The sequence below is a fragment of the Equus przewalskii genome, chromosome 29 (genome assembly GCF_037783145.1).
Source record: "Equus przewalskii isolate Varuska chromosome 29, EquPr2, whole genome shotgun sequence".
Classification (NCBI taxonomy): Eukaryota; Metazoa; Chordata; class Mammalia; order Perissodactyla; family Equidae; genus Equus; species Equus przewalskii.
Window position 1 is genome coordinate 26,180,984 of NC_091859.1, and position 21,523 is coordinate 26,202,506.

General features: G+C 33.8%; 2 protein-coding genes across 8 annotated transcripts in view; one reads left to right on the forward strand and one right to left on the reverse strand.

Moving 5' to 3' along the window:
* The window catches only part of CHPT1 (choline phosphotransferase 1), a 31,318-nt gene extending 21,270 nt beyond the window's left edge, over window positions 1-10,048 (forward strand). The window contains exons 5-9 of one of the 3 annotated variants that reach the window (XR_011534598.1): window positions 1,906-2,037; window positions 4,247-4,405; window positions 4,878-5,003; window positions 7,229-7,428; window positions 9,881-10,048. Coding sequence is in view for 2 of the 3 variants with exons in the window: in XM_070599787.1 (XP_070455888.1) it covers window positions 1,906-2,037; window positions 4,247-4,405; window positions 4,878-5,003; window positions 7,229-7,339; window positions 9,881-9,925 (573 nt within the window). In the remaining variant the exon portion in view is untranslated. The remainder of the gene's footprint in view (window positions 1-1,905; window positions 2,038-4,246; window positions 4,406-4,877; window positions 5,004-7,228; window positions 7,429-9,880) is intronic. The other 2 variants (XM_070599787.1, XM_070599788.1) reach the window with 2 other exon arrangements.
* On the reverse strand, window positions 9,769-20,602 carry SYCP3 (synaptonemal complex protein 3). 5 transcript variants are annotated; one of them, XM_070599793.1, is made up of 9 exons: window positions 20,096-20,201; window positions 19,139-19,284; window positions 18,638-18,704; window positions 18,436-18,470; window positions 16,266-16,383; window positions 15,317-15,416; window positions 12,485-12,583; window positions 10,086-10,190; window positions 9,769-9,960 (listed from the first exon to the last, which is right to left on the reverse strand). In XM_070599793.1, exons 2-9 carry the CDS (start codon window positions 19,269-19,271, stop codon window positions 9,907-9,909), a joined length of 711 nt encoding a protein of 236 aa, XP_070455894.1. In that variant the 5' UTR covers window positions 19,272-19,284; window positions 20,096-20,201; the 3' UTR covers window positions 9,769-9,906. The 5 variants fall into 5 exon arrangements, with proteins under 5 accessions (XP_070455894.1, XP_008525676.2, XP_070455893.1 ...); XM_008527454.2 differs by lacking the exon at window positions 9,769-9,960 and adding an exon at window positions 19,947-20,005 and having other exon boundaries at window positions 10,065-10,190; window positions 20,096-20,602; XM_070599792.1 differs by lacking the exon at window positions 9,769-9,960 and adding an exon at window positions 19,947-20,005 and having other exon boundaries at window positions 10,065-10,190; window positions 19,139-19,288; window positions 20,096-20,183.
* Window positions 20,603-21,523: the final 921 nt, after the last annotated feature.

Below are 21,523 nucleotides of genomic sequence, written 5' to 3' on the forward strand. Positions count from 1 at the left end.
TATAAATAAGTCTTAGAATGATTAAGTAATTTGTCGAAGGACACACAGCTAGTAAGTACTGGAGCTAGGAATTAAGCAGACTGATTCTACACTCTGTTTTTAATCACTAAGCTATATGCCTCCAGTAAAAATAGTAAGAGATACTCTTAGTATTGGATCCAGCGACCATGCTCCTTGCTATTTACCCAGTTAAGTTGAAAACTTATGTCCACACAAAAACATGAACACAGATGTTTACAGCAGCTTTGTTCATAATTGCCAAAACTTGGAAGCAACCAAGATGTCCTTCAGTAGGTGAACAGATAAATAAACCATGATACATCCAGGCAATGGAATATTATTTAGTGTTAAAAAGGAAGAACTATCAAGCCATGAAAAGACATGGAGGAACCTTAAGTACATATTACTTAGTGAAAGAATCCAATCTGAAAAGGCTACATCTTGTATAATTCCAACTATATGATATTTTGGAAAAGGCAAAACTATAGAGACAGTGAAAAGATCAGTGATTGCAAGAGGATTGGGGAAGGAGGGATAAATAGACAAAGTACAGAGAATTTTTAGGGCAGTGAAATTATTCTGTATGATACTGTAATGATGAATACCTGTCACTGTGCATTTGTCCAAACTCATAGAAAGTACACCACCAAGAGTGAACCCTAATATATGTAAACTGTGGACTTTGGGTGATAATGATGTGTCAGTGTAGGTCCGTGGATTGTAACAAATGTACCACTCTGGTGGGGGATCTTGATAGTGGGGGAGGCTATCTGAGGGGGAGGGCAGGGAGTATATAGGAACTCTGTACTTTCCATACAATTTTCCTGTGAACCTAAAATTGCTCTAAAAATTAAATCTATTAAAAAAATAGTAAGAGATTTCTCTGTGGCAGTTAATTTCATAATTGCCAATTACAGTTCATATCACTAGGCTCAGAAATAGACTTTGAGCAATTTTTAGGTAGTGATACATTCCCCAGGACATTCACATTCCTTCTCATTTTGTAAGAATAAATAACAGAATCAAGGATATGATACTGTAGGCCTCTAAAATATACTAGAGGGATGCATTGTGTCTTTTATGGTAGCTGCGCAGCTAGTACCCATAAGAAGGTGAATGTGGATCTAGAGGCAGTTAGACAACTCTGGTCATTAAGTCAGATGTGGTTGTCTTAAATTTGGAATTCTGATTTGGTTATAATGGGGAAGAATTTAATCTTAAAATCATTTCATTCAATGTTTTGGCAATACCATAAGAAGAAAGCACACCTGTTTATTCTCACTAACAAGAATACTTATTTTAGATGTAGACTTTCTAAATTTGTTAATCTGCAGTTTCCACAAATTTTAGTTCAGTATTTCAAAGTCTATTTTCAAACCACAATAGCCTACAGCTTTTGGCAATTCATTGTTACTGTTTTTTAAATCCTTTGCTGCCTTTGGAAGTTTTCTTGAACAGCAGTTGACCAACAGGTAAATATACTGCTAGAGATTTAACCCTGGATATTAACTACACAAAATTTTTGCATGCACACACATCGTGATATTTGTCACATTCATGGTCCACATCATGGTGTCTGACTTTCCTGTGATGCTGCCTTTTAGAGGTACTGAATTCAAGTGAAATACCCTTTTTCATGTTTCCTTTAAGTCAGATGAAGTCTTGTGAGATTAAATGGTTCATCACAATTATGTAAGTAGTCTTCACTGAATTTGGTGGATTCATTTTTCACTTAATGAATAAAACCATTAAAAGAAAAGTTCTCTCTTCAGGCTACATTCCAGAAGTTAAGGTTTGATTATAAGAAAAAGGATATTATACAGAGCCATATCATAATGTTTACTATTTAGGAGGAAAATAAATTCTGTTTTCTTAATGATTTGTTTCTTTCCTCTACCCCTAAAGATACCCATTCTAGAAATAAAATTGAAGATCTTTCCAGTTCTTGGAGTAGTAGGTGGAGCCATATTTTCCTGTTCAAATTATTTCCATGTTATCCTCCATGGTGGTGTTGGCAAGAATGGATCTACTATAGCAGTAAGACATTAATTTCATTATCATTTAGTATTAATTTTATGATAAATTTTCTTATCACCAGCTACAGAGATACTAAAAATACACCAAAGTTCAAGAATGGGGAAGGGAACTAAGTATCTTAAAGTATTCTTTTTAGGCACATAATACAAAAGCATTTTTAAAACAGTTTAGACTGATGAGAAAGCATTTTTCCTCTTTCTACAGCCTTTCTCTGAGTTGACTTTTCTGACATTCCATTTAATCATGCACCGTTTCATTACTGTACATAATTAAGAGTTGCCATTTGTTTTCTTGCATGTTGTGCCTTGCACTAATAGAGGAGAAGAGGATTAGGAAGTGACTTTCTGACTGAACAGCAGGAAAGCTGCCAAATTCATGGTTTCGCATATGGGGCAATTTATTGCCCATGAAGTAAATTTTATTCAAATTTCACTATGTTTTAAAAAACTATTCTAATATTTTAAAAGGTAAAATTTTTTACCTTAATTCTTGAGTGGGTAAAACTTGTGTTTGTATAATTTACACTAGCTCATGCTGTAACACTTTTGTATTTATTCATATTTGTTTTTTAAAACTTCTTCAATACTTTCATGTGGGAGTCAGAATTCCTGCCAAGTTTTTACACAAATATAACATAATGTCTATGTTTTTAAAAAACATATTGTCATCTTCCAGTAGTTGAAAAAGAAAAGTACTTATTCCAGTGATGCCATCTTCTATCAAAACTTTGTTGGAATGCCTTTTTAGAATTGCTTTAAACTACAGCTCATTTTCTGTAATTTCTTTGGTGCTAGTTCAGAATTGCTGTCTTTGAAGGATGGATTTGATTTTCAGAGAAAGTCAAAGTCATTTGGAGCCAGGTCTAATAAAGAGTAGTAATAAACATGAAATATCACATTTTTAGTAAAGAAAACGTCTCATTTTCTTAAAATACCTATAAATTGACTCTCAAGACAATTTCAAAGGAATCCACATAATTCATAAATTATCAATCTTTATGAATAAATTTTATATATAATTCAAAAGCCAAGTATAAAACTAATTTAGATACATAAGTTCTGATATGTTTGGAAAAATTAATTTGTTACTTTTTGAGGTGTTTTGTCAGTTGACCTCAGTACACTACTCTGAGTAAGATGCTTAGGAATACTTGTTGCTTGACCATGGATGATAAAATAGAGCACTAGCTGGAATGTGAGTAACACTAAAGAAAATAAGATTTAATGAGGATCAATGTCCACATTAAAGAATATTTTACTAAGAAATAATTGATTACATGTTTAAAGGAAGATAAGAAATCAAACACTATGGGTAAGAAGTAGTTGATTTAAACTCTTAAGCTGGTGGTTTTCCACCTTTTTAGTAGCAGATTTTCTTGAATAAAGTCTATAGGACCATAATATAGATAAAAGCACTATTTTATTAGTTTAAATTTTTATAATTTATTACTATGTACTATACATAGTATTTTATTATGTATAGGATATTATAGTATAGTATTATTACTGTAGTTTTATATTAAGTTCTAATTTATATCATGTAAACTTTAAAAATAAGAATAAGGCTGTTTTAATGAACACATTTAAATTGGTGGCTATAGATTTACTGTCTTAATACCAAATTTATTTCACTACTTTGTTTAGAATAAGCAGTGCTGAGAGAATCCTGATTCACATGGATAAAAATGTTAATGGCTGGATCGTACAGTGTTACAAAAGAGGGCATTTGCAGTCTAAATGCAAAAAAAAGGGCAGGGAGGGTGTTTGTACAGAGATAATCCAGGGCAGAATTAAACTGCTCCTAATCAGTGATTAAGGTATTTTGTAAAATTGGCAGGTTAAGCTTTATTTCAGTATCTGCACAAAGATATGTTAACTTAGCAATCCAAGTGTCGATGGCCTTCAGCATGGTAAAATTTGGTACAGAATAAATCATTTTGTTACTTTTTAATGGTTATTAGTTCAAAATGTGTGTGTATATAAAATTGGAATCAAGTATCTGTGACACTGTATTACCTCTGTGTAACCCTAGGGCTCTGTGGATGTTTGAAAAGCATAGCTAAGGTCTATATACTCCTTTAAACCATACACTACATCATAGTCTTCTTTAGGTCTCTAGTTCCTAGCACAAAATAGATGCTCAGAAAATGTTTGCATTGTCGTAAATGAAATGTTAAAATATGATGCTGATTTTCTGCTTTATCCCTTAGGGCACCAGTGTCTTGTCACCTGGACTCCACATAGGGATAATTATTATACTGGCAATAATGATCTATAAAAAGTCAGCAACTAATGTGTTTGAAAAGCATCCTTGTCTTTATACCCTAATGTTTGGCTGCGTCTTTGCTAAAGTCTCACAAAAATTGGTGGTAAGAAATTCTTTTAATTTACGATTCATGGTGTAAATAATGTACTTAGTCCTCAAACATAAAAGTGGAAACTATTTCATACAATGGGTAGGTTTTTTGTGATGTTATCATTATAATAAATAGTTAGCTATTTGTGCCCCAAGTAAAACTGTGAATGAGTTAATGTTATATTCGGGGAGACAGCCTCTTACTTTATAGTAAGTTCTTTTAATTATTTGTTTAGTTATGATTATCAATTATAACTTTCTGATACCAAGGATTTTAAATATTGGAAACTTTAATAAGCTACCCAGTCATGAATTTGACAAGTTTTAAATTCAGTATTCCCATATCAAATGTGAGATTAAGTGGTGTCTTTATCCTTATTTGTCTTAATAGTGAATTAAAGTTATAATTAATTCTGTCCTGAAAATAAAAGCTGAAACATTTAAAGTTTAATAATGAAATTTTTTTTTTTTATTCTTTTTTATAGATAGCTCACATGACCAAAAGTGAACTGTTTCTTCAAGACACTGTCTTTTTTGGCCCAGGTCTTTTATTTTTAGACCAGTACTTTAATAATTTTGTAGATGAATATATTATTCTATGGATAGCAATGGTAAGTTCTTTTCTGCTAGGATTTTTATTTATTTCTAACAGATATCAGATAACACTATGCTTGAGTCCTTTCAATGAGATATCAGGTGGCCTCACTCTCTGGTCTATACAGTAAATGTTTCTGAACATTTAAATTACTTCTTTTAAGCTGTGAATTGTTTTTTATTGTATGTAGAAATGGCCCACATATCTGGAGATCAGGCTTTCAACAACTTAAACCCTTAAAAACACGACTATATACTTTAAAAATAACTATATCTTTCTCCCTCCCCAAAAACAGTGTAAAGATGTCAAAAATCACTTCACTCTGCCCAAAGGACTACAAACAGTAGTGTCTTTTACTTAATCAAGCTTGTTAGAATTATTCCCAGCTCATAGCAGGTAACAGGCAAATTAGAGTTAGTGTTAGTAAAGGTAGGCACTTATTGCATCAAGAATGGTCAGCTAATATTGAGGAAACGAAATGGAACAGACAATACTATCATGTAAAAGATTCTGGGACCATTTTGTGCTAGAAGTAAGCAACCCTATATATCTGTATGGCCCTTGAGGATAGTACATAATTTATATTAATAAAGATGACTCATCAAGCAAAAGTTTAATCTTCGTTGATTATATCCTGCTTATGAAAGTGATGTGGATAATACATACATTAATTTCTATTCAAAATGATTATAAAATATAGTTATGGTGCTTAAGAGAGAAGCTTTAGCCCTCTGAGGAAAAGAAAATCAGTGTTGGTAATACCTTAATCACAAAAGTGGATAAAGGAAGCATTAAATTTTTTATTTTATTGAGACATTTTCTTTATGCTTTGTCTTCAACTATTGGTTGTTCTGAACAATTTTGCTATATTTTTCTCTACTTCTGGACCTCACTGGCCTTCACTAAATTGTTAGTGATATATAAACACATATTAAAGTGCACTTAAAGAAACCCTGCAGTGAATTTTTTGATAATTTCTGTAATATTACACTTTTTGTAAGATTTAGGCATTAAAAAAACTTTGTTCTGTGCATCGACCACTGGAATACATCTGGTGATCCTTTATAATAAGCTAGGTTCTATAGTATTATACTTTTTTTGGAGTAAATTAATAACTTAGTATCCATTCCTGGTCCATTCAGAAGTCTTCCCTTCTTCAAATGGTAGTGAGATGTAAATCATAATCCTTGAAAGTTTTTCAGGCAATATTCTAAAAAGTACTTGAAAATCAAAACAATTTCCTTCAATTTGCTATCAACTGTAAGTATTTTTAGGGCTCCAAAACAACCTAAATTTAAGAAATAGGGGGTGATTATTCAAAATACCTGAAAATTCAATGTAGGGTTTCTTTTAGTGAACTTAAATATGTATTACAAATGGAATTAACATAATTAAAATGTCAGGTGTTAAAAGTTCAAGCACTATTTTGTACTGAGTGAGTTGGCCTCCAGTGGTGGAGATTATGGTAAGGAATAATCAAAGTGGTGGAGATTATGGTGAGAAAATCACATTCAATTTTTCTTTAAAACACTATGTAGACCATAAATAAAAACAACAATAACATTATGTGGAGCAAACAAAACATATGTGCCCTTTGGCATCCTTAGGGAAAAGATTCTTGCTTCAGAGAGAAAAGGGTCAGGTGGAGCTTTTCCCCAATGGGTGAGAATTCTCTCTCCATGACAGAGCTTTGAGGCTCCTTTTTCTGAAAGGAAGCATTTGTCCCTGGTCTCTGGGAAAGTTTTTAAATAGTGTGCCTTCCTCCTTAATTTTGTATACAACACAATTTTGTATATGCCTCCCCTCAACTATAGTGTCTTTTCCAGGCCTTTACTTTCTAAAACTAGTCTCAAAGGAATAAGAAATGTATATGATGGAATGATTTCATTATAATGACTGATGGCTTCTTCTAGTAGAAAATTTGTGGCTTTGTTGCACCCCAGAAAATTGAAAAAATGTGGAGTCAGAAGACTTGAGTTTGAGTTCTGTTACTTTCCAGCTTTTGTATTTTAGTCTAGGCCTTTTACCACCCTGAGCTTCAGTTTCTATAATTGTGAAATACCCTACATATCCCAGAGGACTATAGTGAAGTTCAAATATGAGATATATGAAAGTACTCTAAAATGTAATATTTTCAGTCAAGAATTTTAGGTTAAGGGTTGAGATTTGTTAGAAAAACAGCTGCTGCATCAGAAAAGATAGACCATAATCCATTTTGTATTTTCTTTTTTGGTTCTAAAGGTCATTTCTTCATTTGATATGATGATGTACTTTAGTGCTTTGTGCCTGCAAATTTCAAGACATCTTCATCTAAATATCTTCAAGACTTCATGTCATCAAGCACCTGAACAGGTTCACAAGCATATTGACTAATAGCCCAAGGAAAAGAGGAGAAGCAGTTAGGGGAACCTATGAGTGAAGGAAATCCCCCTTTGCAGGAGGCTAGTATACTATCAAATAAGGATATATTTGAATATAAAACATTAAGTCTTGTAGATTCCATTATGCGTATTTCAGTTGTGAAGCTCCCATTGTGTATCAACATTTCTGATCACAGGTATTATCAGAGTAATACAATCTATAAGTTAAATTAGAAACAAAACCAAAGAAAGAAATTTCAGTTTTCTGAGGATAAGAAAGTGAACCATTGTAGTTTAAATAGCAGTCTTTTTGTCTCAGAAATTCTTATCAGACACTTGGGGTTTTCATTGACAAAAGATTAAATAAAAATTCAGGACTTAAAGTATTTTAGCCATCTTGAGGGTGGTGCTTACTTTGCTGAAAATTGACAAGTGAGTTCATAATACTGTATAAGTACATGGATTGTAATACTGTAATTATTGAGTCAAATGATGTTATAGGAAATGATTTTTTTATTAGCCATCTTTCAAAAGAGGTATGTTAATTATTATCGTATAAAAGGAAATACTTGCTTAGCATACCAACTAAAATTTAAAACGGCTACTGGAATTGTCTATAATTTTTATTTAGTAAGAGGAATGTGTCTTACCAATTCAGAAAAACAAATGAATTTTTACAGTGAGGGTAACTTGTTCCTTGGTATTCTGAGTTAAAATTTCATTATCACAAAAAAGTGGACATTAAACATTCCTTTTTATGAAAGGTAAAACAGTGGCTAAAGCACAGTTAACATATAAGAAAATTAATAATTTATGAGAACATGGCAAAAATATCTTCCCTTTAGCATATCAGCCAAAGTTACTTCAAGTAACATTGACTCATATGAGGTAAAAAGGGGATAAAATAAGTATCAGTTATTTAACCGCCAAGTACATTATGTACTGATTCTTATCTTTCCACTCTCACTTAAAAATATTTATATTGCTCATTATGAATAACAAAACTATCACAAGGATCTTTGGTGATCCAAATCCTCAGACTCCCATCTTACCCTATTGTTAATTTTATACAACAGTTCTGTAGACCAGAAGCCATATGATGGTTGAATCTTAAACAAGAAAAAGGCATATTGAAAAAACAGTGAAAGCTGATATTTCTTAAAAGGAAAAAATCTACACTTATGTGAATTAAGTACACAAAAATTACTCCAGAATACTTATTTTGCCTCTGCAACTATTGGCCAAATAAGGACTGTGTTAGAAGTTTGAATAGCACTTAAGATTTATATTCCAACATATTCTTTGGCTTAAAAAGGAAATCCTTTACAAAATGCAAAAATTTAGGAAGTAAACTGTTCCTTAATGTCAGATATTCGTTAATGGTGGAGGACTAATTTCTTCCTGTATAAGTTATCACAGTCAGAAAAAGAGAATCGGTATGGTCTTGTTTTTAAAAACTTGGAAAACCTTAAAACTAAGATAAAGGTGGATTATAGAGCAAAAATTAGAATTTGAAACATGGAAAAACAGGAGAAAATCACTCCTCTCCTCCTAATGGGCATATTTTTTGTTTTGAATGATTGATTCAGTGAAAGCAATTTTAGCAAAAAATAGTAAGTTTAACTGACTTATTTCAAATAAATGCTGAAACAATTTAATATTTATTAAATCAAGTGTTTCATATGTTATTCTGTATTTAAAAATGCACATTTTAAAAGACAAGGTATAAGAATTACCTGTTCAAGTTTGGAAACGAATGTAAAATCAAACTTGCATATATTTACTGAATATTAAAACTGGAAAACAAAATATTCTAGGTAATTTATCTTTAAAGACAGATACAAAGTACTTAAACCATAAGTAATTAGGTATGTTAATGACATGCTCCTAATCATTATGAAGCGCATGTGTCATTTAATTGTGGACCAAGCCCAATTAAATGGCATTGTGATGTCTTTGTGGAAATGACATATTCACAAATCCGTGTCTTAAAACTGATATTTATATATCTTGTTCAGTTGTCTTATTGGTTTTAACAGGTTAGTTTATTCCAGAACACATATTTAAGTTGCTTTTAATAAATTTCATAGGTCAAGAGTAGATTTTCTTTTGAAATCTTATTTTTATTAGAATTGGCTGTGTAACTTAATGGGTATATACAAAAAGATATACATATAAAATAGATTTTGTATTTTTTGCTTAAAGAAGAACAATGTAACCTTCTGTATTGTGCTTTCTACCTTTTGGGACTGATACAGATACACTGAAGCCAAAACCTTAAGTTAAATCATCTTTATTGCTAAAAGTTAATTGATAAGTATTAGAAAAATTCACTATTACTTTTAAAGAGCTGAAAGCTTGGTACATATAATTTAGGAATAACTTCATATTTTATACAGAGGTTAACAGATAGAGGGATCTTGCAATTGAGCTGATGATTAACACCATATAATATTTTAAACTACAATTTTTAAACCACTCTAAAGACTTACATGCCTCTTACTTAATGTTATAATTGTATCGTATTACTTAGGTTCAAGTTCTTCCTTCAAAGAGTCATCAGAATAACATGGATTGAAGAGACTTTCGAACACTTGCCATCTCTTGCTGCTGCTGTTACGTGAAAGGAGATATTAAACATTTGTTTAATTTTTAGATAAGTGTTATACATATTTCAGCAAATAAAATATTTCAATGCTTACATTATCCTTATTTTTTCAATTGTAAATACAACTTACAGTTTCCATCATAATTTTCTTTTGCAACATAGCCATTTCTTTTCTAAGTTCATTTTGTGCACCAGTAAGTAGATTATCATGATTCTTCTCCAAGTCTTCCATACTCTAAAACACAAAAGGCTAGTTCAGTTACAAACCAGCACTTTTCATCTTAGGTTCTAAACTTGTACAATTAATTTTCAAAATTAGGAACTTTTTAATATTCAAATAATGTGTATTATGTATTTCAGATAAAAATATTCTAATACATGAAAACCAAAATACCCACTAAAGGAATAAAAAAATGTCAGACATGAATCAACATTATTATAGGAAGTAAAACAGTAGTATACTTTGCTCAAAACAATGAGTTAATGAACGGTTAAGGTCAAAATAGAATAAAAAAGAAAAAGACTAATTCCCATGTCTATAAATTCCATAATTTTGAAAATTTCTAATGATCTTTCTAAACATCAGGTTGTACTCCACTTATTATGACTAATAGTGTGATGTGAATTCATTAGAAGGAATAAAATGATCTATAGTATACCTCTTTGTTCAATTTATGAAAAACAAAAATTGTTATAAATATTTACTATTCATCAAACAATTAGTGATTCTAATGCTTTCTATGTAAAAGGTACTATGTTAAATGCTGTGGCGAAATTAAAAAATAGTAATACATGATCACTCCCTTATTCCAGTGAGAAGAAACATAGAAACAAAAATAACAAAAAATTTTATAATAGCAATGGAAACACAACTTGCTGTGGCTATGAAACAGAAAATGGGGATTGATTTGAATTTAGTTGGCAAAAAAATAAGATTTCAATAAATAAAAAGGAGTTAAAAGTATTCTAGGGCAAGAGTATAAGGAAAAGCATGGAAGTGCCTAGTGAGTGAGTTCAGAGAAAGCAATTATGTGGAGAGGTGGGAGTAATGGATGAATGTAGTAATTGAAGCATAAAAAGAGGATCACATTATGGAGGGGATCTTGAATACCTAAGAATTTAAGAATGAGGAGCTACTGACAGTTTTTCAGGAGGGAAGAGATAATGTTTTAGGAAGATAATATGGTAGACCTCTGAAGGATGGGTTGGAGAACAGAGAAATCAGTTAAGAATCTTAATAGTCTAAGCAAAGAATGACAAGGTTCTGAACTAGGGCAGTAGCAGTGGGAATTGAAAGAAAGAAAGAACCGTTGCAGAGGTAGAAATTACAGGATGTGAAGAATAAGGAAGATGGAGGAGTCAAATATAATACTAAAGTTCCTACTCTAAGTGGCAACATTTAGTGATAACAATTAGAAGGAATATTTTCTAGTACTCTATTAAACCTTCACACCAATTAAATGGTTTTCAGGGAGCATTAGAACAAGCTGATTGGAAACACTTTAAAAAATAACTTTTGTCTTCATATATATTATTTTACAAGTTCTTTAAAAAGATTTGTTTTAGGGGCCAGCCCTGTGGCCTAGTGGTTAAGTTCAGCACATTCCGCTTTGGCGGCCTGGGTTCAGTTCCCAAACACAGACCTACACCACCTGTCAGTGGCCATGCTGTGGCAGTGACTCACATACAAAAGGAAAACTGGCACAGATGTTAGCTCAGGGTGAATCTTCCTCAGCAAAAAAAAAAAAAATTTATTTTAAAACTATTTTTCTAGTTTACTCAGAGCATCCCAATTCCTTTAGAAGAATGACATTTTAACATGTATTTGAGATTATCTAAAAGAAACGCCCATCAAAAAAAAAGTATATGCAGGATTCCAATGAACTCCTATGAATATTTACTAAAAAATATGTATCTGCATGAACAAGAGGTCAATGCCACAGACCACAATTTGCTAATATGCATATGTGTCAGTAGATAATTCTCAATCCACAAATTTTTGATCCTCATCTGGCTTTCTTTCATTCTATTATATCTCTGGGCCAGTTGGCATATAAAGCCATTTTTAGTCACTGTAATAATTCTAAAAGCAAATATGCTATTAAGTACATAATACGCTTGAAAATTTAAAAGAACATCAATTTCAATTGGATACTTTCTTTTTAGCAAACACTGCAGATACAAAAACAAGTAAAAGATTACCTAGAAATGATTTCTGGACTTTCTATTTTCAGTTGAACAGAGAACTATCACTAAAGTATTAATAAAGTATGAATTGTATGTACATTTTTAGGTAAAATTCCTAATTTACCATTTCCTGTTTTCAATAATCCTCACAAAAATATTAGAATCCTAAAATAAAAATACATTTAGCACTTAAAATTAAATAAAAAACAATGAATTCAAAATGGAAAGAATCTAAAATGTATAAGTAAAGTGTTTTTAAACTTAGAAAGAAAAACTTATTTTCTACTTCCATATATAAATTATGTTTTATAAGAATGTATTGTGTTACCAAATACAACAGACCTTTATGAATTGCTCATATAACTGTCTAATTGTTTTCAGTCTCTGGCTCTGAACAATTCTAGATTGTTGAAAAACCTTTTGTTGCTGTCGAAACATATTCTACAAATGTAAAAGAAAAAATTATGTGATAACAATTTGGGTAAAATTTTAAATTTAGCAAAAAATAATCTACATCAAACTTAATAGTTTTAAAATCAATAAACATTCTCTCTTAATAAGTATTATGACCAAGTTTAAATAATTTGTGTTCAATCCTAATATACAACATTAATATAATAATCCTACCAGTCATTGATAGGAAATCTCAACAATACTCTAAACATGTCTTACTTCTTCATGCTTTCAATATCAACACAGATGATCCTTCCAATAATGCTAGTCTTTCAGTTCCCTGGCCTACTTTCCAATGATTTCTGTCCTCCACTCTACTTTAGCCATTCACTTACACATACCTATATGCTAGATTTTTTCATTACCAATAACTATAACCTCTACATAGTATTAATAATAGCAAACTTCATATTAACTATATGTTGGATACTACTCTGAACTCTTTTAAATAAACTGATATATGAACTCATTTAATCCTCTAAACAACTCTATGAGATAGGTACTTATTATCCCCCTTTCAAAGATGTGGAAACTGAGGCATAAAGATAAAAAAATTTTTCCATGGTTTCACAGCCAGCATTTGGTCAAACCAGAAGGTGATTTCTAATAGGATGTCTCCAGAATCCAGGCTCTAACCATTATTCTATACAGTTTCTCCATATATCCCACTATTCAACCACTACTTCCCTACATTCTAGCTCACTCTCATTAGTACTACAGCTCAATAATCTCTATCAAGACCTAAAATACATTCATCCTACCTACACTTTTTACTGTCTCCTATCCCTATTTCCATGTCCTCACTTTCCTCTTTCCCACCTTAAATTCCATAATCAATCATCATCATTTTTCCAGTGCATTCCTTTGCTCCCTTCTTACTCTGTCTTGCTTGTTTGGCTAAACCCCAACCAACCCTGGAAAATCCAACTCCCCAGTCACTCTGCCTGCATCCCTGTAGCTGGTTATAATTGGAGAAAACCCCACAACTATGCTGACAGGTCTCACTTTAAATCACAATCGCTATGATCACTAGCCTAAACTGGACCCTGAATGCTGCTTGGCAATTCTATTTCCCCATTCACTGGCCCACCCTCAGGAAAGTATGTTATACCTTCTCATTTGACCTCAAAAGGCAACATCTTTTCCACCATCAGATGACCTCAATTATTTACTAAAGAAATAGAAGCAATCCAAAGAGAACTTTTAGTCTTCCATCACCATATCTACCCACCCACCTACATCCACCTGTGCTCGTCTGCTCTACCTTCTCTCTTGTGTTCTCTGCTAAGGCCAACTTCTTTACCTATCCCATCCATTCTCAAGAATTCAGCAACTGTCCCCCTCTTTCCATTATTTTTCATTTTTCTCTCAAATTATTCCTATCAGCACACAAACATGCTGCTCTTTCTCCATTCTTAAACAAAAACAAAATACATACTATTCCTTTTCTATTTAGGCTACCACCCCATTTCTTTATTTCTCATTCTCTCATACTCATTCCAATCAGCTTTTTGCACTCACTATTCCACCAAAATCATTTGGAGCAAGAACACCAATGACCTCTACATTGCCAAATCCACCTTATTTGGCCTATAAGCAGCATATGACAAAGTTAAGCCTCTCCCCTTCTTATAAGGCTTCAGTTAGAGTGGTTTCCTTTCTACCTATTAGGCCACTTATTCTCAGTCTCCTCTACTGGTTTTCCCTCATCTTCTAAAATTCGAAACTCTGAAGTACTTACTCCAGGGCTCAGTCCTTAGACTTCTCTTTTACATTTACAATCACTCTTTTGGTGATCTCATCCAATCTCATGGCTTAAATGCTGTCTTTATGTTAAGAATTTCCAACTTTGTATGTTCAACCCATACCTTTTTCCTGAACTCCAGACTTACATACCAATGGCCCACTCAATATCTCCCCTTGAATGTTTCAAATGAATCTTTAATGTTTCCAAAACTGAGCTGATCACCTAACTCAAAATTATTTGATATGAACACTACCTTAGCTCTTAGATAAGAAATGTGTGATAATTTTACAAACAATGAAAGTATGAAATAAAAGGACAGTTAATGTAGTTAAATAATATATGGGTAGGGCTGACTTCCACCTCCCAGAGAGATGAGCAGGTAACACAAGTCTGGCCATTAAGAGTAAACCATGTTTTCACCATAATGACTGGTTCAGGTATGGGCAAATGCTCCAAACTAGATCAGTGATATTCCTCCAGAGGACTTTTCTGCCAGAGTTATTAAGAAAGACCATCTTAGTCCACTGAGGATACTAAACTTGTAATAAATCTAGGATTGCAAGAAGCTATCTTGCTTACCACACTGAGAGAGCCTACTAAGAACTGGAGACAGAGCCCAGATGACACTACATGAGCAATCCTTCCCTAGCCCCATTCAGCTATGCCTTAAGCTAAACTACCCCTGGACTTCTTTTATGTAAACCAATAATCCTTCTTTTGTACTGTGACAAATTTCTGTCACTTGGAACTCCAAGAATCCCAAGCAATATAAGAAGCAAAGACCAACAGCTTTTATGAGTATTGTATGTGCCTGTACTTCTCTGGTTTACCACCCAGCAAGACCAAAACCCATAGCCAGCAATGGGTAATGAAACCTGGCTGAGTTCCATGGGTCTACTACAAGGCTAGGCTCTCCATTCCTACTTGACACTTGGTTATAGTAGATAAATTATAAAGCTAAGCATGATACTAACAGCTAGTTTTTCTTCCTGTTCCCCAGCTTTCTGCACATCTATATCCCATTGCTGAAACAAAGTCAGAAACTGCTGAGAATATTCTTGGTTAAGCTTCTGCCTGTAAAACATAATAATGAATATTGTCACATTTTATACCAATATGGAAAAATATTCAAAACAAAGTTGATTTGACATAATTTATACTATATAATAAAAGAAGGAAATAATAACACCTTAAATTTTCAGATGTGAAACCAAGAAGTAAAATTATGATTTATGCTGATTCCAGAAGTATTTATTTTCCTAACCAGCTAAAAGAAAAGCCCTTTCACTCACATACTTTAGCTCTTGAAAACTAAGAAAGTTTTATTTTATAAATTTTCCAGAAAGGTCCATTTTATCTCCAAGCAGTTTATTTTTCATTTTTCCTACTGTATATAGGTTCTGATATGATAAACAGATTCAATAAGGTTATTATATTTATCATATAAGATTTCCAAATAGAAATATTTCACTTAATTTTTCCCCACTTTGGTACAACGATTTTGTACGAAACAATAGTTAACTCACTTCGGCTAAAATATACAAATTATTTACAATATAAGATTGACCTTTTTCTACATTGTTTAACAGTTAACTAACACAAGACGAACGGTTTATATGACATTTACTTTTTACTCAGCTAGTGTATTTCTAGAATGAATATAAATTACCTTTATAGCAAAAAAACTCAATTGTTACTTAAAAGGAGAAATAGGTAATCTTCACTGATTTCTAGGAAATATGTAGCAAGTCTATGAAGGAGTAAAATTACAGGGCTAAAGGACTAAAGAGAAAAATCAAGCCAAATATAGTTTTTACTAGAGACCTCAATAAATAGAAGATGATAGTATTTTTCATAATTTGCACCAATGAATACTAAGAAATGATACAAATGTTGTGGCTGTGAACAAACCAATGACCTTACCTTTGTTCTTGTTGGGTTTTCCAAACATGTTCAATTTTCTGGTTACTGGTTTTGAGAGAAGACTTAGTATACATTTCTAGTCTTTTTCTCTTGGCACAAAGAGCCTTGTTAATGTCAGCTATATTGAAAATAAATATTCATTAAAAATTAATGTTGAGGAAAATTATTTTGTTCCCACATATTCAAATAAATATGAGTAAAGTTTGTTCAACAGTTTTGAAAAGACATTTAAAATTAAATTTTAAAACAGACATATTGTCAAAAAGCAAGATTATTTGCTTACTTTTTTCCTAAGAAAACTTTTAGTTATTGGTATCCCAATTCTAATTTTCCTACTTCAGATAATTTTTTAAATTAGAGATGATTAAAAAGAGCTAATACAGGCCGGCCCGGTGGTGCAGTGGTTAAGTGCGCACGTTCTGCTTCGGTGGCCTGGGGTTTGCTGGTTCAGATCCCGGGTACGGACATGGCACGGCATGGCACGCCATGCTGTAGCAGGCATCCCACGTATAAAGTAGAGGAAGATGGGCATGGATGTTAGCTCAGGGCCAGTGTTCCTCCGCAAAAAGAGGAGGATTAGCAGCAGTTAGCTCAGAGCTAATCTTCCTCAAAAAAAAATTTTTTTTAATTAAAAATAAATAATAAAAAGAGCTAATAAATGAAAAAAGGGTCTCAAGGACAGACTTTAACTTCCTCATGAGAAAACACTAAAAAAGGCTAAATTTTTCTAAATTTATAAAATACTCTCCAACTGAAAGAACAAATTTAGATGAATTATTTAGATGAATTATTGTTAGAACTCATTATAGGAAACACACAGAACTATTTTTAAAAAGAATCAAAAAAGGATAAAAATAGTTAAAGAATAAGAAAATTAGTTTCAAAAATTTAGTCAGTGATACTCTTAAATATATTTTATTACTAAAAGAGACAAAGACTAAACATACAAAAATCTTAAGTAAATATCTAGATAAATTCATTCAAGAACCCTTTGGGAAACTTTCATGGAACCTTTTATATGACATTTTTAACCATAAGCACTGCACTTCATAAAATTTTTAATTCTTCAAATAATTCTTTGCTAAACACATGCATATGGATCTACCATCAATAGTTATTTTTCAGTAATCATGATGGAGCTGCATTATATAAGTATTTTATATTTCCAATATTCATCTGTAATAATAAATTTATAAGACAGATTACAAAACAAGCATTTTGCCACTGCCAAATAGAGCAAAGCCTTCAAAAAAGACTTGATTCTATGAATAATCCATAGAGAGGAGCCAAATATTGACTCCTTTTTAAGAGTACTATCCCCTACCACAGTTAATGTAACTCATATTTGACATACCATTTAAAGTTTATGAACTTTTTATCTGATTACACTAGCTAGCAAGGTTATCTTTAGTTCTCAACTACATAGTTTGACAATGTAAAAATAACAATAAAGAGTTATTTTAAAGGCTTCCATTTACACTGCCCCTCCCAAAGAAAAGAACACAGGAATGTCTTAAAAAATAACTAAATTGAGGGGCTGGCCCCGTGGCTGAGTGGTTGAGTTCATGCGCTCCGCTGCAGGCGGCCCAGTGTTTCGTTGGTTCGAATCCTGGGCGCGGACATGGCACTGCTCATCAAACCACGCTGAGGCAGCGTCCCACATACCACAACTAGAAGAACCCACAACGAAGAATATACAACTATGTACCGGGGGGCTTTGGGGAGAAAAAGGAAATAATAAAAAAAAAAATCTTTAAAAAAAAAAAATAACTAAATTGAGAAAATGAAAAACTGACATATATACAGATATGTATGTGTGTTTGTATCACTTAGTCCATGAAACAGTTCGTGAAAATCCATACAAAGAAGGATAGAGATTTTTCCCATCCATTTTTGTTCTAAAATTCCACAGTTCATTAAATTCACACATGTATAAAATAAAAGCACTATTCTTACCATTGTTAGTACCATTCTCACTCGACATCAAAAATTGGAAAAGGTTAAGTAAGGAAATTTATGAAGCTGAATCACACATGCTTATGCAAAATTTTATACACAAGAACAAGGCATTAAACAACACTCTTGTAGTCCACTGATTGGCATTTCCCATTATACAAATTATATGGTTTAAAACAATTTTCTTTAAATACAACTATCTCCTAAAACCTACCTCCAAATCTTTCCAGCATATTCTGTACTTCACCCCTGTGAAGAAATTACATTAAAAAACTTTAAGGATCCATAAAATATCATAGTTGTTTTGGAAGAAATCACACACCCAGTATTTTACATACAATACTTGTTGGACAACCAAAATAGACTTTTCTTGAAGTATTTTATCTAAGAGGCAAAAATTATTTTCAGCACATTACCCCACATCTTCAGCTACTCCTGCAGAAGTCCTTTTCTTCCCATGCTTATCAATTACTGGAGTCTTCCCTGCATTGACAATAAAAAATATTTTTGAAATTAAGTATGCTATTGTGGTAGTTTTTAATGGAGGAATATCTTAATTTTGACGCGGTTCAGGCTTTTTGCCAACATAAGTTTTTAAAGCAGACATTTAAATGCAATACTTGCTCTGCAGGTTAGATGGAATTAAATCAGGATCGAGGACCATTTTATAGGAACAATTTGCCAAGTCTTCCCGTGTTAGTGTCATAATAAGACACGTACTATTTATCAGACATTTTGGGAGTAATGACTGCAAGGGCAAGAGATGCTATGTAAGCTTCTCTAACTCCAAATGATAAACATGAAGTACATGAAAATGCTTTTCAAACAAAGTTTTATTATACTCTAAAATGTAGTGGGTTCAAAACAAACGAACTGCAGGACATGGACACTGTCCCACAATAGTGGACATACGGTACCTTCAGTAACCTCCTCCTCTGAACCACTCAGAATTTTTTTATCATCTTTTTCAAAGTCATAGGCTCGTATAATCTGATCCTCCATTGATGTCTTCCCAGACTTCCCGGCACGTTTTCTTCCAGAGGGCACCATATTTGGACGTGCTCTGACTTTAAAAAAATAAATCTCTCAAGCCTTCCGAATCCAAAGACAGTATTTAAATAAACTGGCAAATTTCAAAAGTAGATATCAAATAAAGATGATCTTAGCTGAACCATATGTTAGGCGTCTCCCCATTTATCTTGTTGGCCCAAAAGCTAACCAAGAAGACACCGAGCGCGTGAACCCAGATCCCAGGGGTGCCGGGACGGAGAGTTTGCACCCGGGGACCCGGCGATCTGAACTTCAGATGGGCCAGAGTCCCGCCAAATTGGGGCAAATGGAGTTTGTGGATTTTCAGTCACCAAGTGAAATCGTAGCTGCTGACAGCTGGATCGTGAGCATGCCAAAAACAAGTGTACAGCCACACAAATACAAAACTACAACGCTCTGCCCCCCGTGCCTCGGAAAATTCACGGCCACTAAGATTTCCACCAAACACACCTGGAGGACAAGGGCCGAGGCGCCCCAGGAGGCGGGAATGGTTCCTGACGGGTTAGGGGCGGGCAGGAGGCAGAGACGCGCCCGCGAAGGCCCCTCTCCCCCGCCGTAAACCCGAGGGACGGCGACGCCCGCTCGCGGCCCTGCCCTCAGCGAGCCTCCCGGCCTTCACTTTCCTGTCAGAATGTCGGCGCCCCAGGGAGGGCCCACTAGGAAGATTTTCCTCACCCTTCAAGAGTCGCCTCTGGCCCGACTCCCGCGCTGACAAACTCCTGCCCTCCTCACACCTGAAAAGAACCCCAATGGCCGAGGACCACAGCGACAGGTCTCCCGACAGGTGGTCCACCCCTCCAGCCTCCCCCACCACAGCTCCTCACCTGACGTCCCCGCTTCGCAGCCGCGACGCTCCTCTCAGGCAACTCAGAATTCCCGGGGAGAAAAGCCAGTCTCGCCTGGCCCGGGAGCGTCACTGATTGGCTGATTGCAGCACGCATGCGTGCAGCAGACCATGAAGCTCCTCCCCCTGCTGACCCAGAGGACCTTGCGGGCCCTGGCTTGAGGCTAGGACGATTGAGCAGTGTTGCTTTCCAGTTTCTTTGTTTAATTTGTTTTAAATTTTTATACTAGTTGAAAGTTACAAAAGAATACGTAAGTTATGAAACATGATGAACACACTACCTCATTTGTGAAGTAGAATTTTACCAAAAGGCATTGAATCTCCTCAGGAAGTCCTTTGCATGGCATCCCCCCCGTTCCCCATTCAGAGATATTTTTTTTAATTATCCTGAATTTTGTGTAAATCATTTACCCGGCTCATTTGCTAAGTTTTATTACCACATATATGTGTCCTTAAACAACCTCGCTTCGTTTTGTGTTTGGGCAGTACAAAAAACTGTACCATATTCTGTGTAGTATTCTGCCGCTCACGTTTTTACTTATGTCACTAAGAGAATTTTTATTATTACATGTAGCCCCAGTTCTTTGATTTTCACTACTCTGTAATATTCCATTGTGGGGCACCCATTGGCCGAGTGGTTAAGTTCAGGTGCTCCGGCTTCAGCGGCTGAGGGTTTCACTGGTTCACATCCTGGGCAGGGACATAGGACCACTCATGAAGCCAAGCTGAGGCAGCGTCCCATGTAGCACAACCGGGACCCACAACTAGAATACATGATAATGTATTGGGGGGTCTTTGGGGAGAAGAAGAAAAGAAAAAGATTGGCAACAGATGTTAGCTCAGCTGCCAATCTTTAAAAAAAAAAAATTCCATTATGATTCTATTCCACTATTTGTTTGCTTTTCTTGTCCATGGACACGTGGGTTATTTTCAGATTTATATAAACAATGCTAGTATAAACACTCTAATCTCATACACTAAAGTTTTTAGAGTATCTAGGTGTGAAGTTGCTAGGTCATAGGCTGTATGATATTCAGTAATGCCAAATTGGTTTCCAATTTATGCTCCCACCAACAGAATGAGTTCCCAGTGTTCAATATACTCATCATCACTTGGTATAGTCAGATTTCTTAATTTCGCCACACTAGTGGGTATAAAATATTTCTTTAGAGTCTTCTTTTATATTTCTCCAATAACTCCTAAGATTAAGCTCTTGTTATGCTTATTGGTCAGTTGCATTTCCTTTTCCTTAAAATGTCTATTTGAGTTTTTTGCTCGTTTTTTCTATTGGATAGTATGTGTTTTTTATGGATTTACAGGTCTTTATATATGCTAGATATTAATCTTTGTGACTGTTTTTCTGTATCTTTTAAAAGAAATGTATCTTTATCTTGAAGTCATAAAAACA

What these genes read in the sequence shown, in the direction of transcription:
- SYCP3 (XM_070599793.1), bottom strand. Translation starts at nt 19,271, where the DNA reads ATGGTGCCCTCTGGAAGAAAACGTGCCGGGAAGTCTGGGAAGACATCA. An exon ending in AGAGGAGGAGGTTACTGAAG is followed by an intron (nt 18,705 to 19,138) that starts GTACCGTATGTC and finishes TTGTCAATGCAG; the next exon opens with GGAAGACTCCAGTAATTGAT. An exon ending in AAAACCCAACAAGAACAAAG is followed by an intron (nt 15,417 to 16,265) that starts GTAAGGTCATTG and finishes TATGTTTTACAG; the next exon opens with GCAGAAGCTTAACCAAGAAT.